This window comes from Heteronotia binoei, chromosome 6 (assembly GCF_032191835.1).
Source record: "Heteronotia binoei isolate CCM8104 ecotype False Entrance Well chromosome 6, APGP_CSIRO_Hbin_v1, whole genome shotgun sequence".
NCBI classification, from domain to species: Eukaryota; Metazoa; Chordata; class Lepidosauria; order Squamata; family Gekkonidae; genus Heteronotia; species Heteronotia binoei.
Genome location: NC_083228.1, coordinates 63161525 through 63176282, shown reverse-complemented (window position 1 = coordinate 63176282; position 14758 = coordinate 63161525). Strand labels below are relative to the sequence as shown.

Genomic DNA, 14758 nt, shown 5'->3' with positions numbered 1-14758 from the left:
CTGGTAAAGGCTGATGCATCCGTTGTGTACCTGGTTCACTGCAGCAGTATTTCCCATGAGCCAAGAGGAAGAATATGAGGAATGTAAGTAATACTGGCTTTATGGCATCTCACAACCAGTTGGTTATTTCCAACACAAATATCTCCCAGGTGGCTAAGATGGATGATACATATGTGATCTGTCCTCACCCCAACTGCTATGCTATGTATTAGTATAGCCACACTGACACACGTACAGCAGCGGTGACCCTTTCAGAGGAGTATAATTAACCAACGCTGCTGGGACCTGGTTGTTTGAAAGCTAATAAAAACACCATTGAACACCTGGATTGTATTTTATGTTGTGGTAAAATAAGTGTGTCATCTCACTGTGGGCCTTACCTTTGCTTTCTGTAGAACTGTTCCTTTTCCTGTGACCATAACCGATAATGGCCGGTTTTTCAATGCCATTGCTGAATTCACTGGTGAGTTTTCTGTGCCATTCACAGGGTTTGCAACTTTCATCTGCATTTACAGGACAAAAGGTAATAGCTGTAGTTATACAACAGCCATACATTTCCTCAGCCACCTGTTGGAGATCGACAGCATTTTGTTCCCAGAGTTGCAGGCCTCTTATTGTGGATAAATTGCTAGGCCCAATCCAAATGATGAGTGTACTTGGTCTCTCTCTTTTTGTTTGGTCCTATTTGATTTGTGAAAGCCAGTGCATGTTGTGATGGCTAAGCTTATACAACTTTTAAAGGAGATTAAATAAATGCAAGAAGGATCAATGAATCAATGCCTATTAGCCATGATAGCTAAATAGAACTCTTGTTGAGAAAGAAGGATAACTTTTAGTACCAGAAGTTCAGGACAAACAGTAAGGAACCAGCATGGTGTAGTGGTTAGGAGTGGCAGACTGTAATCTGGAGAAATGGGTTTGATTCCCCACTCCTCCACATGAAGCCTGCTGGATGATCCTGGGCCAGTCACACTTCTCCCAGAACACTCTCAGCCTCACCTACCTCACATGGTGCCTGTTGTAGGGAGAGAAGGGAAGGTAATTGCGAACTGCTTTGAGACTCCTTGGGGTAGAGAAAAACAATGCATAAAACTACTTCTATTGACTTTCTTTCTGTTGGGATGTTCTCTTGAATCATCTGATTGGCCTCCATTGGAACAAAAAATGTCTCTGAATACAATAACAATGTATACTGAGGGGGGTTTGTGAGTTTGTGTGTGTATGCCTGGAAGTCATGACATTCAGAGAGGTGGCTTGCTATTGTCTGCCCCTGCATCCCAGCCCTAGTATTCCTTGGAGATCTCCCTTCTAAGTACTTACCAGGGTTGGCCCTGCTTAGCTTCTGAGATCTGATGAGACTGGGCTTGCTTGGGCTATCCAAGTTAAGGCAATAACCATATATACTGGTAAATGTTGTGTTGGGTAGTTTTGAGTAGTTACCCCTCTGATGAATAAAACACTAAATCTAAATACAGCTGGAAAACACTGGGCTCTAATCATTAATGTTTAAAGTAGCAGCCCCCCTTCCTGGAAAAGACAAGCAGCTTCACAAATTTGCAGTTCTGATGGATGCAATCTAAGAACAAGTGGTAGACTCTGGCTTAACTTTATTAAGAATGGCTATGTTCCAAAGACTGAACAGTTGCATTTTTAGAGAACTCTGTGCAAGCAGTTGCAGAGAAAATTACAACTGTTTGTCCCCAGGCCCTCTGTCCTAAGGGCACTGCACAGCTGCTTACTATAGCCTGCCACCTACTTTGGGACTTGCATTTTCCAGATGTGTAGTATCCACAGCCGTGCCAAGCGTAACAGGGCCAGATTCTGCTTTCTTGAGGTTCTCTTTCACTTCAACAAGGTTCAGCTCTAAGTCCACACGCTGATCTTCTTTCTTTTTGCATTCCTCCTCTATTTCCTTCAGTTTTTGCTCCTTTGTAGACATAAGGCTCTTATCTGCCAAGGGAAGCACAAATGAAAGTTGAAGGCTTTTCAGTGACAGGCCATAGGTATCCTATGCTTCCCTGTCATCTTCTTTGTTTGGGGGGAAGGGGGTGATAAGATAGGGACAGCAATTAAACTGTGCTCTTAGTGGGGACCTGGCACAATCAGAGATCAGCTCCCACTTCCCTCTCCTTTCTTGTCACATGGGTAGACCTACCATCCCCTGAGATGAGAAAAAGAGTCACTAACTCAGTTCTCTTTTCATTCTTTAGATTGCATTCTTCTAAACAGTTGTTCTCAGTCCAGTTGTTCTACTTACACCACCTCAGTTTCTATCCTTTTTTTAAAAAAAAATTAAACTCCTCTCTCAAAAAGTTGCTTCAAAAATGAGAATGGAAGCACCTTGAACAATATGTAATTTAAGAAACTCATTACCACAAGCAGTGTCTTGATGAGTTCTGATAGAATTAAGACAAATTTATGCAGGATAGCTCTACTGCATGGTGGATTTTCCATGAACAGAGGTCAATATCTGGCTGGCTTCTTTTGAAAAAAGAATGCTGACTAGATAGAGATTTTCCTCTAATATAGCAAAGCAAGGCTTGTATTACTGTATTGTAAAATTCTTAGCCTTCTCTTTCCCCACAGAAGGAGGTAACAAAACAAGGGAGGATTCCAGAGCTAATCTATGAAATGAGCAGACAAAACCAAAACAAACTGCCTCATTTAGCAGGTCTATAGTAGGATACAATTCACTCTTTTTCCACTTGAGTGATAGTAATAGTATGAAAGCACTGAGCGAGCACCTGCCTCAGGCATCTGTGTCACCTCTCAGTCCTCACCCAGTATGGGCACATCATGTTAAGAACATCCTTTCTCTGTGGACTCTTGCAGGCAACATGCTGAACAGAAATGAAAGGCAATGAATTTACCTGTGCAGCTAATCAGCATCTCTTTCAGTTCCCTTTTCTCCTTCCGAAGCTGAGCTAGCTGAGAGCGGATTTCTTCTTTCTCCTTCTCCAGGCGTTCTTTCTCTTCTGAGTACCGCTTCACCTCGGCCTCTGTCCTGTTCTTGCCTAGTTTGGTCTCTACAGGTGCTACAAATAGTTGCAAAAGCAGAATGTGGCAGTTCATTGAGGTGTACACCAGAACTGCATGAACCTTCAACACAGCAAGCTGCTTTCTCCAAACCCATCTGGCTCAGTATCATCTACTCTGGCTGGCAGCTGCTGGCCAGGCAGTCTCAGGGAGAGAAAGATATTTCCCAGCATTTGCTATCTGAGACCCTTTAACTGGAAATACTAGGAACTAAACCTGGGCTTCTGCTTGTGCTCTGCAGTGATGGATGGCTTTCAAGCATGGGGTTCCTTTCCACAGCATGACAGCTGAAATACACTGCCATTCTGCTCTAAGATGGGTTGTGAAAGCAGTGACAACAGATATAGGCCATGCCATAAATGCCATCCTCGTATAGCTCTTGGATAAATATATCTTCTTGCAGTAAGCAGACCCACCTGTATTAACAACCTTGGACCGGTCCATTTTCTCTTTGGGGGCAGTCACAATTGTTGTGGTGTCCTTGATCTCAGGGCCACTCTGAGGAAAGGCAATTTGCTGCTGCTGTGTTTGGATTTTCACTGTGGGTGTCCGCAGAGGCAGTAGCTCCTCTATGTCTTGATGTCTCTATCAGATGGGAAAGCAAGAGAAAAGAGTGCTTAACAGTTAAGCACCCCAGGGAATGGATCAAAGGTAGTCTGTATCCTTCTGTGCAGTACCTGGTCTGGAATTTCCAGTGACCTTCTGCTCACATCTGCTTCTTTATGATTTGTGGGTGAGTCTCTGGCAGAGTCTGTTGAGTTATTAACTGCAGCTCTTTGTAAAGAAGGGGATGCTGAAGGGGACACCTGAGCATGCTTCTTGCCAGCACAGTGGAGGAAGGATTTAACAGGAGTCAGGTCGAGGTAGACTCTGTCTTGTTCCCCTTCCCCCTTGCTTTCAATTGGGGGTATTTCCTCCTGTGCAAGATTAAATGCATCCTATTATAAGCAATTGCTCATCCAATAAGGAGAGAAGCCCTCATATGACAATCATGAAGGTAAAAATAAAGCACTGCTGTATTAGGAATGAGTATTACTATTATTAAAAGGCACTTAGAGATGAATTGATGGCTCCTACTACACAATTAAATTCTTTCATTGTTGCCTATACTGAAGATACAAAACAAATTTCTGGCATTTTTAAAAATAAAGAATGAGCTCTCTTCTGGAAAGCTATCTCTTGCCAATGCAAACTCCAAGTTAATCTTAAGGGTCTTCATGGACTGAACTCCTCCTGGCTGGCCTGCCCTCCCATAGAAAGTAAGACTTTGTCAACCTGTTACTAAGCAAGCCTTCTGCATAAGGATCCACCTCCCCCTATTATTTCACATCTTGTTCTTTGTTGCAATGTAATCTGTTATCATTGGCCATTTTGTCCATGGGGATGATAATATAGTAGAAATCAGCAATGGACTTTGGACCTTGACAGCACAAAGACCAAATCCCTATAATGGGTCATTATTCTACTGAAAAGCCATTATTTTTACCAATGCCCATACTAGAAGATGAATAATAAACGATCAAGTCATTCTAATGCTTATTATCTGAATTTTCCTACATCTACCCATAAGTAAGTCCTCCTGAACTCAAGGGCAGTCTTAGTGATCCTGGGGCCCTGGACAAAAATACAGGATAGAGCCTCAGAATCACTGTCACTGCCTGACAACTCCCCCCCCGTGCCCCCCCACCACCACTGGTAGGAGTGGTTCTTATTCTTTGCAAGGTGGACAGGAGCTACTGCTGCCACCAGAAGCCAGCTGCCAATTCAAGACAGGGCAGTTGTAAGCAATAATTCCTCTAAGCTATGAAGTCTTGTGGGCAAAAGTTTTTCTTTGTGAGCTACTGGTATTAAAGTTGTGAGCTACTGAATAAATTAGTTTGTTCTCAGGCCATTTTTCCTGAACGAAGACTAAAATGTTTGAGCTGAAGACTAAAAAACTGTGAGCTAGCTCACACAAACTCAGCTTAGAGGGAACACTGGTTGCAAGTGGTGGCAGGAACATGCTCTTTGTATGTGTGATGAGGTAATGGGCAATTGAGCCTGGGGCAGCTGCCCCTGTTGGCCATTGGTTAGACCACCACTGCCTGAATTCATGGAGACTCACTCCTTAGTAAGGGACCAAAAGATCATAGATTCTGTCAAACTATGAATAAACCTAAATAAGTGTAGTGTGTTTGCAACTATTTTTAAAGTCAAATCTAGCCCAAACTAAAGGTGAACTGTACCAGTTTGAGAGCCTGTTTGGTGTAGTGGTTAAGCGCGCGGACTCTTATCTGAGAGAACCGGGTTTGATTCCCTACTCCTCCACTTGTAGCTGCTGGAATGGCCTTGGGTCAGCCATAGCTCTAGTAGGAGTTTTCCTTGAAAGGGCAGCTGTTGTCTCAGCCCCACCTACCTCACAGGATATCTGTTGGGGGAGGGGGGTGGGAGAAGGTTATGGAGATTGTCCATCAGAAATCAAATGATATTAGCACTAAACTGTTAAATTGTTTAAATTGTTTTATTGATGAATTGTTTAATATGTTTAATTAATTGTTCTGCTGTCATGTATTGCTTTTACTGGTTGTGAACTGCCCTGAGCCTGCTTCAGCGGGGAGGGCGTGATATAAATCTAATAAATCAAATCATTGTGACTGCTCTGGGACTGAGATTCAGAATGTAGGGCAGGTATAAATCCAATATCATCATCTTCTTCTACCAACAGCCTCCAATATTTACAACGAGAGTGCTTTTTACCATAATTTGCCCCAAACCAGCTGATCAGATGCCTTTTAGTAATTCAGCACAGGAAGGAGGCCATCCAACACTGGACTCAAACATAGAGTAGAATGGAATTTCCACTGCAGCTTTGCATTCCAACCACGTTGTGTTAAAATCTCAGGAGGCGAATCAGATCTATATTACCAGCAGCATTAGGATAATTTATTCTTTGAAACATTCTCCACACCTTCCAATTCCTGGAAAATAGAATACTCTTCATTGCAACTACATACCACTGATGCCTCTGGAACATCTACATCATCATAGAGTTCCTCTTGATCCTCTTTTCCCTTTGGCAGGTTATCAATATAGGTGTTGGGCTCGGAGTACTTCCTCTGCATCAAACTGGAAAGAATGAGAGCAGATGTGCCTTCAATGGGTGCTAGATGCTGATAGATGATAACATAGTCTGAGGCCACACACCTGTAAGAGCATGAATGCACTCTCTGCCATTGGAAGGGATAAGGTGGGGTGGATAAGATGGTCACTCAGTAGTAACCAGTCACTCTCCAAGCAATTAAAAGTAGCTCTTTCCTTCTCTTCCATGGCTGCTTTCTTATCCTTTCCTTAAAGTTACCACAGCAGTTTCTGAAAAAATGTTAAGTCACTACCAGAAACATTAAGTCTGTTCTCCTGCTCTAAGACAGAGGCACCTGTTAACCATCTCCTGTAGAAGGCAAGGCATTAACTGTTAGATGGTCTTTAGCTCTTAACTGTCATCATGAATAGGGTTATATGTGCTCTGAATCTATGTTTTGAATTTACATCAAGGACTCTAAACTCTGTTGAAAACAACTTAGGCTATCCTTTTAAAAAAACCCTCAATTTCTTTTATTTTTAGAAAAAAAGATGTGGTTGTCATCATCAAGGTTTTGTAGGTAAGTTTTTGAACAAGTGAGAATATTATCTGCTGAAAGCTTAGCTTGTCAAGGGAAACTCTGTGAGAAATATCCAGTGGGCAGGTGATAAAATGCATCTTCCTGTCACCCCCCCCCCCCCCCCTTGTGTATGGTGCCACATTCTCCCAGCTCTTCCAAAATATTCACAGTTCTGTGAAACTCCCTTCATACAATCCAAACATAAGATCTCAGAGCCTGCTCATTTTAGTATTTAGTATCTCCCTCACAGCTTATAGAAAAATGCTTGGAATAGGTTCTCCATGTTATAGTAATGCCTCCTCAAAGACTACCAAAACTAGACATTGCATATATTCCTGTATGAATTGAATTTTGATGGACAGCTTTCATTCAAATCTCTTGGAATTTTGCATTCTTTTGCATTTGTATGGTTTATTATTTAGAGCTGATTGAAGGTTGATCATAATTTTAGAAGCCAACAGGCACAGAGAGCACAAACTCTAGTTTTATTTATTTATAATTTTAATTTATATACTGCCCTTCCCTGAGTTCACAGGGCTCATGGTGGTTAAACAATGACAGAAATATAATATAGTGTAAATTAATTAATATACAAAATTAATTATTATACAAAAATTGATATACCTTTGCATAATATGTAATGATCACGTTACTTGTATGCTGGGGAGAGCTTGGGGCAGGTGGTATTGAAACCTATGCCTCAACATAAATGATATTGTATTGGTGAAGAAATTGTAAAACACAAAGTAACTCTTCATATTTTTTCACAGAACTCTTCTCCAGGCTACAATTGTCAAAAAAACGTACACATATATTGGCTGGACCCTATTCCTACATCAAAAAATAATTCAAGAGGGTCAACATCAAGCTGATTTTAATCACTGCAGTCTCTTTTGGTGTGTTCTCATTTGCACACTCATCATGTGGGGAGAGCTACTATTTACATATCAGAGCCGTCCTGCTGCTGCCTTTGCTTACAATTACAATCCAGCCATTCATCTTATTTCTCTCCTTTACAGAATCAACATAACTCCTTAAAACCAATCCAAGTCCACCTAGCCACTGCCACTACTTACAGGAAAGAATTCTTTGCAGCACTCACAATGCAGGATACCCTGTCAGCATCAACATAGTCATAGGTCAGTTCTTCAGGATCTGTTTTTGAGCCAGATTCTGATAAAAGGAGGCCTAGCCAGTGGCCCATTTCTTCACAAGACTTGGCCTATGAAGAAACCAAAAGAAGAAATCCATTGTTATACCCACAGGCCAAATTTCCATGAGTTTTCAGTTCTAGAAAACAAGTTCCAGGCTAAGAACACCACACACAAAGGAAATCAAATTTAAGAAGTGTTTAAGATCCCATGAGACAAAACATTTAAAAATAATTTATCATTTTAAAGAAGCTTTTAAAATATCCACTCTCTCCAAAATGTCTATATTAAAGGCTGAATTTATCCTGTAACAACAGCTGGCAGTTTGGCTGCCTGAAAAAGATACACTACTTGCTTTATGTTGCCTTGACTTTTGATTACCCTGCTTTTCAATTAAAGGCTTGAGGTTTCATTTCTTCACCAGTAGATGGTGTCAGTTTAACTTCCTATTAGTATTAAAGAAATTGTGATTAAAACAGTCATAATGGCCTGATTTAAAATGTGAAACCTGAAGAGTGATACTGTTTTGTGAATGAAGCAGCTCTTCTGGTTCCCTCAAACCTTAGCAATCTGCTAAACAAAACAACCTTCAGAATGCCAGACGGTCACTGAAAGCCTATTGTTGGCTGCAAAAATTCCTCCCACCACAAAATGCCGGAAGTTTGCCACATTTTCCTCTTCCTACTCAGAGAACCCAAGATTAGAGATAAATAGAGAAAGAAAACAACGTGAATTACTTGGTCACGTAGGGTCAGCTTTTCAGCTGCTGTAAACCAAAGTTACACCAATCTGTGTACCAGTTTTCAGATTATGGGACACTGTACTGTCACTGCTTAATCCAGATGCCTGTTTATTTTAGGCAATATTTCAGTTTCCAAGACCCTGATCAGAGAGTAAAGTTACAGTTTACAAAACCCTGATTAGAATTTGTCACTTTTGACCAAGCTGAGCACCTAACCTAATGACAAAGATGGTAGTTATCATTTTCTAGCACACCTGAACACTGAGGAATGTGGCAGGATACCTGACTTGGAAGGAATGACACACCCAAGGGAGTCTAAGGCCACCCAGGCAGCTTCCAGACGCTACTCATCAGGATTGACCCTTCTAGTCTTCTGTGATCTAGTATGGCACACTGAGGAATGCTGTCGCTAACAACCAAACATAATGTTGCTATTTAATAAAGTGATAAGCCAAACCTCTAACATGGCCTGTTCTTCCCCATTATGCAGGATACGGAAAGAGTAGAGATGGTCTGGGCTTGGTTCTGGGATAATGTCACAGCCTATCAGGGTCAGAGGCTGTTGAGCCGTTTTGCTTCTGTTCTTGTCCTGGTAGAAATACAGCTGTCCATCTTTAATGTGGCACCATCGAGATCTCCACTGGCTGTTCACAAGTACATTCAGGTATGCTGCAAAGAATTATGTGCTCACTTAGATAACATCTTCCTTCCTAGTGGAACCTGAACACTGATATAAAGGCACTTCTCTTTGAGCCACAGGGGCAGCTGACCTACACTAGCTGTTACTAATGCTGATAGTTCCATGATCACAAGCACATGGTAGATAGACGGATCAAGACAAGTAACTGTGTTAGTCTGTCTGTAGCAGTAGGAAAGAGCAAGAGTCTAGTAGTACTTTAAAGACTAACAAAATTTGTGGAAGGGTGTGAGCTTTCATGAGTCACTGCTCACTTCAGTGACTCACAAAAGCTCATACCCCACCACAAATTTTGTTAGTCTCTAAAGTGTTACTGGACTCTCTTTTCTACCAGCACATGGTACGTCATATTGCATACAGGCTGCAACAAGAGAGAGCCCTAGTTCAAATCACACTTTGGTTGCAAACTTGTTAGGCAAGGTCTACTGTAAGCTACTCCCTCTCACCCTCAGAATACCACTCGCTCTTCAGGGGTAATAATTCTGGCCTACCCTACAAGTCTGTTATAAAGATTACAAGGAAATATATGGAAAGCACTTTGTACACTGGAAGTGCTGTACTATCTGACAAAGTGAACTCCTTAATGCATAAGCAAACCATACTGTAACTTAAGCAGCATTCTATATAGCCGTTTAAGACATGAAAACAAATTATGGCTATCTGGATAAAATGTGACTCCTAAACAGATTCTGAGCAAGAAATAAAGCAATTTATAACCCAAAATGCTGGATCTTGTCAAAGCTTTTCATTGTCTCTATTAGAGCCCTTCCCGCTGAAAGCTAGAGGCACTAATATTTCATGCTAAGAAAATGTAAGCAGAATAATTCATTTCAGCACTTTGGATATCATGTCATGATGGGCTGCCTCCTAGATCATCATCTAAGTCAGTCTCCTGTGCTGGTTGCAGCAATTACTACCAACAGTTGCATAAAGATTCCACACATCCTGGTTACTTACTACAAGTATCCAGAGACCTTTCTGGACCATCCAATGATGATGATTTCTTTCTTCCAAGGTTCATCAAGTTACTCAACTTTAATCCAGATGTGCCTTTCTTCTTAACTAGTCAAAATAAAGAGAATCCTGAGTCATATACCAAATTGTACTGATGAACATCCAGCACAACCTTCACAATGTGTAGAAGACCCCATTTGTAGCAAATATATCCATCACAGTCCACTTTACATGCTTAGTTGTACGAACCACAGACTGTCTACCAGATTGTGGTTCGGTACAAGTATATATAAGTGCAAGAACTTTTGCATCACTGGAATCAATTCTGAACAAACATGGCACCTTAAAAACATCTCATGTGGAGGTACTAGTTATACTATCAGCACCCCTGCAATTACCTCCAGAAATTAAGAATGTGATTCTGTAATTACTAATACCTAAGCTTATCTGGTGCCCTCAGATGCCTGGATCTTCAGTGCCACAGAAAATACTTTTAAGGGGCAATCATATGGTATGTGGATGGAATTCAGCTCCTCCCTAGCACAAACTTGAGGTAGATTAACTGCTTAACATATTTTACTTTCATTCTCAGAGTAAAACTACCTGGCTTGTATAACCCTTGTCCCTCTTGGTTGCTTAAATCTGCAGGGGGTGGCGCTGGTAAAATGTGTCTGGGAGACTGTAAATATGCCTTGCTGAAAGAGAGTGTGGCCACTTCTGCCTTGAAGCAGGCAGTGGTGCACCCACTCCTAAAGAAGCCTACTCTGGACACAGGAGATTTGAATAACTATTATCAAGTCTCAAAGGTAACATTCTTGAGCAAGGTGACTATGCAAGTGGCGTCTGGGCAACTTCAGGGATCACTGAATGAAGTGGATTGTTGGGATCTGTTCCAATCTAGTTTCAGACCTGATTATGGGACTGAAATGGCCTTGGTCATCATGATGGATGTCCTGCACTGGGAGATGGATTGGGGAGTGCAATCTTGTTAATCATCTTGGACCTCTTAGTGACTTCTAGTACCATCAATCATGGTATCCTTCTGGACTGCCTCTCAGGTTTGAGATTAGGAGGCACCTTTTTGTGTTGGTTTTGATTGTATCTCAAAAGCAGGTTTTCAGAGTGTGGATCTGGGGGACTGATGCTCTATCTCTTGTTCTGTTTGGCATGCCCTCAGTAACTGTTATTGGCCTCCTCCTCCTGTTTTTTGTGCTGTGCGTATTTATATTTTTATCAAATTATTTTATACACTGTGTTTTAAATATTTATACTGTTGAAAGGGGAAGGACTGTGGCTCAGTGGTAGAGCATCTGCTTGGGAAGCAGAAGGTCCCAGGTTCAATCCCTGGCATCTCCAAAAAAGGGTTCAGACAAATAGGTGTGAAAAACCTCAGCTTGAGACCCTGGAGAGCCGCTGCCAGTCTGAGAAGACAATACTGACTTTGATGGACCAAAGGTCTGATTCAGTATAAGGCAGCTTCATATGTTCATATAAAGATTTTAATGTTTGATGTTCATTACCCAGGGTACCTTATTTGGGGAGAAGGTGGTATAGAAGTGTTTTAAATAAACATAAATGGCAGCTTATCATGTGGTTGTTTACCACATGGCAAATACAATCCTGTAGTCATCTGTAATCCTGACAAACGGTGTGAATTTTACCACACATCTGAATTCAATCAGAAGTGTGGAGCAGTTGGAGAAGCAGACCCAATTCCAGGGTGATATTTTTAGTCAGGCCAATGATCTGTCCCTGAAAATCATTACTTGCAAATCCCACTGAACTCAAGGGGTGTGTTTAGCAGAACAGTAAAAGAGCAAATTCCTGCTGCTATTGATTTAAGATGCCATATTCCTGCTGACCAAACCAGGAAGACATTACTGTATAGTTCTGAGGCATTAAACTCACAGTCAGCCTTCAAAGCCTGTTGTTTACTAGCCTACCCAGTCATTATATGAGACTACGCACTCCCCTCCCATATTTCTGATTTCATTAGCCTTGTTAGAAATCCATATAATATAATGTTGCTATATAGTTCCACCATATATTATTTAAATAATTGCAAATCAACATATTGCAGAAGCACTAACTGAATCAGTGCTAAGTAAACTGCAGAGAACCTTTTCCCTAATCCCCCTTTCCTCTTCTCCTAACTCAACATTCATGGAAGTGTATTGTTACCATCTTTGATTTCTTGCAGTTCTGAATGACCATCAGTGCTGCCTCCAGTTTCTGATGTTATCGAATGTTTCTCAGATGACTCTACCTGCAGGCAGGAAGCAGGAATAAGATCCACAGCACCAAAGCTACACTAGCACCAAAACATAGGCAGAAACCTAATCTTCATAGCATATTCTACAGGAAAGTCCCATTTACATTTGCCCTGATTAGTTCAGGAGAGGATGGGGGGAGGGTGTCTCTGTGTGAATGACTGCTGAGGTCAAAATACCAAAAAAACATCATAACCAAAATGTATAGAATCACCAATATATACAAATATTTCAATATTTAACATGTGAAGAATTATGTATTCCTTATTACTATTTATGATTTGAAATATTAAGAATTAATTATTTGGAACAGGCCTATGCAAGAATCTCCCCCCCCCCACACACACACACTTTCTGGTCCTACACTAAGGAAATAAGCCGGGGGGGGGGGAATCTATCAACAAAGATTTCACTTGTGTGATTTTATTTTACATCTAGAAGGATATCCAAAATGCTTCTCTTTCAAAAATCTTGTTCATATAAATCTTTCATTTGTATTTTAATGGTTAAATTTGCCAGTTTTGTCAAAAAAATCCAAATTTTAATTTCAAACACACTTATTGAAAAAATAAGCAGTTCCACAAGAAGTGTTGATAACAAAGAATGCAAAGGCAGCCTCTCACTGTTCCAGTTGTACTTCTTTCAACAAACAAGGGTTGGGTTCTCTTCACATGCAAGTTTCAACCATTTTCCTGTTTTCCTGGGAGTTCCTTGTATAACCAGAATGGTTTTCAAAAATTAAAATAACATGAGGCAACAAAAGATTGTAAGTGAAACTTTTCTCTTTCAAAATCACCTCTTAACAGATTAGACATACTTTTGGATAACTAAGCCGCTGGGAGTCTGGAATATACTGGTTTCCATCACACAGCCCATCAGGATAGAGACCGCTTGTCTCTTGGATTACCTGTGGGGAAAACAAAGAGTTAACTTGTAAGCAGAGACTTGGGGGTTCGTTCTGCACTGCAAGGACTGCAGGTAACAGATATGCAGCTCAATTCCTGTAAAGCCTCTTCTAAAATTCACCTGCAAAGAAGCTGAGTGCTTGCCTCCTATAGAATCTACAGCACCACCATCCAATCTTCCCTAATCTTCTCTTTCAGTGAAAAGGAACATTGGGTGGGGGTGCTGCAGCTATTGGGGGCACCACTCCTATGCCCCCCCACCGCTGGCTATGGCCCTGGGCCTAGGAGTATCTTTCCAACAACATAGATTACTTAGTATAAACTTTAACTTTTTAAAACTTATTTAAAAGTGTCCATATTTAAAATCAGAAGCACTGCGACTGTGCTTTCACACTAGTTACAAAATTCAAGTGAGCACTAAGCCAGTTGCTAAAGAAGATCAGTGGAGATGAAACATACTCTGTTTCTACATTCAGGTTTGATTCTGATTTTATGAGCACTTAATCTGCCTGCAGAAAACTCCTGTTCAAAGTACTCTTGTAAACTGAGGAGCAACTCTGGGATGAAACCACTTTCGGTGCCAATTCATGAAAATTAGTGTAGACAAGAGGTGGGGAACCTCCATCCCAAGGGCCGTATGCGGCCCTCGAGATCACTTGGTGTGGCCCTCAGCGATTGCTGGACCGAACCAAGCCATGTGGCAGCCTCTCTGGGGCCTGGCTGGCCAGCGAGGATTGTAGGGCCCAGCTGCACTGTGCAGAAGCCTCCCCAGGGCCAGGCAGGGATCACAGGGCCCAGATATACTGTGTGGCAGCCTCCCTGGGGCCTGGCTGGCTGGCCAGAATTGCTGCAGGGCCTGGAAAAGTTACTGTCACAGTTCAGTTTGTACTTGATTATCCCAGATGATGTGGCCTAATATGCTAATGAGTGTGTGACCTAATATGCTAATATTAGGTCTAATATGCTACTGAGTTCCTGCATTTGCCTAGGGTGGCGGGCCGTGTGTGTGTGCGTGCGCCAGATTAGGCTCTCCCCACATGACTTCAAATAGAAAAATAATTATTTGCATTAATTTTGCTGGCCTGAATCATTCTCCCTTGGCGGAGCACTGTTTTTTAAGTTGATAATTTGTTATGGCCCACAAATGATATTATAAATATCCATATGGCCCTTGGCAGAAAAAAGGTTCCCCACCCCTGGCGTAGACGATTTAAGATAATGCAAAGCAAGACAGAAGTGATGGTGGTATGCAATATAGATGAACATTTTAAATCCGCACTGAGAGAGGTATAGAAAGTATAGTATAGTGTAGGTGTGCTGTATTTCTACTGTCAAGTGTAGAAAGCTTCACCAGAAGGAGATGCT

The 14758-nt window shown here is 41.4% G+C and overlaps 1 protein-coding gene across 1 annotated transcript in view; it reads right to left on the bottom strand.

The window, feature by feature from the left end:
• Window positions 1–14758, bottom strand: part of AFAP1L2 (actin filament associated protein 1 like 2) — a 144405-nt gene that overhangs the window by 1315 nt on the left and 128332 nt on the right. Inside the window, exons 10-20 of the mRNA XM_060242668.1 lie at window positions 13306–13395; window positions 12400–12484; window positions 10222–10326; window positions 9025–9236; window positions 7751–7896; window positions 6030–6141; window positions 3714–3953; window positions 3453–3621; window positions 2871–3035; window positions 1757–1950; window positions 381–503 (exon numbers count right to left, since the gene is read on the bottom strand). Coding sequence (XP_060098651.1) covers window positions 381–503; window positions 1757–1950; window positions 2871–3035; window positions 3453–3621; window positions 3714–3953; window positions 6030–6141; window positions 7751–7896; window positions 9025–9236; window positions 10222–10326; window positions 12400–12484; window positions 13306–13395 — 1641 coding nt within the window. The remainder of the gene's footprint in view (window positions 1–380; window positions 504–1756; window positions 1951–2870; window positions 3036–3452; window positions 3622–3713; window positions 3954–6029; window positions 6142–7750; window positions 7897–9024; window positions 9237–10221; window positions 10327–12399; window positions 12485–13305; window positions 13396–14758) is intronic.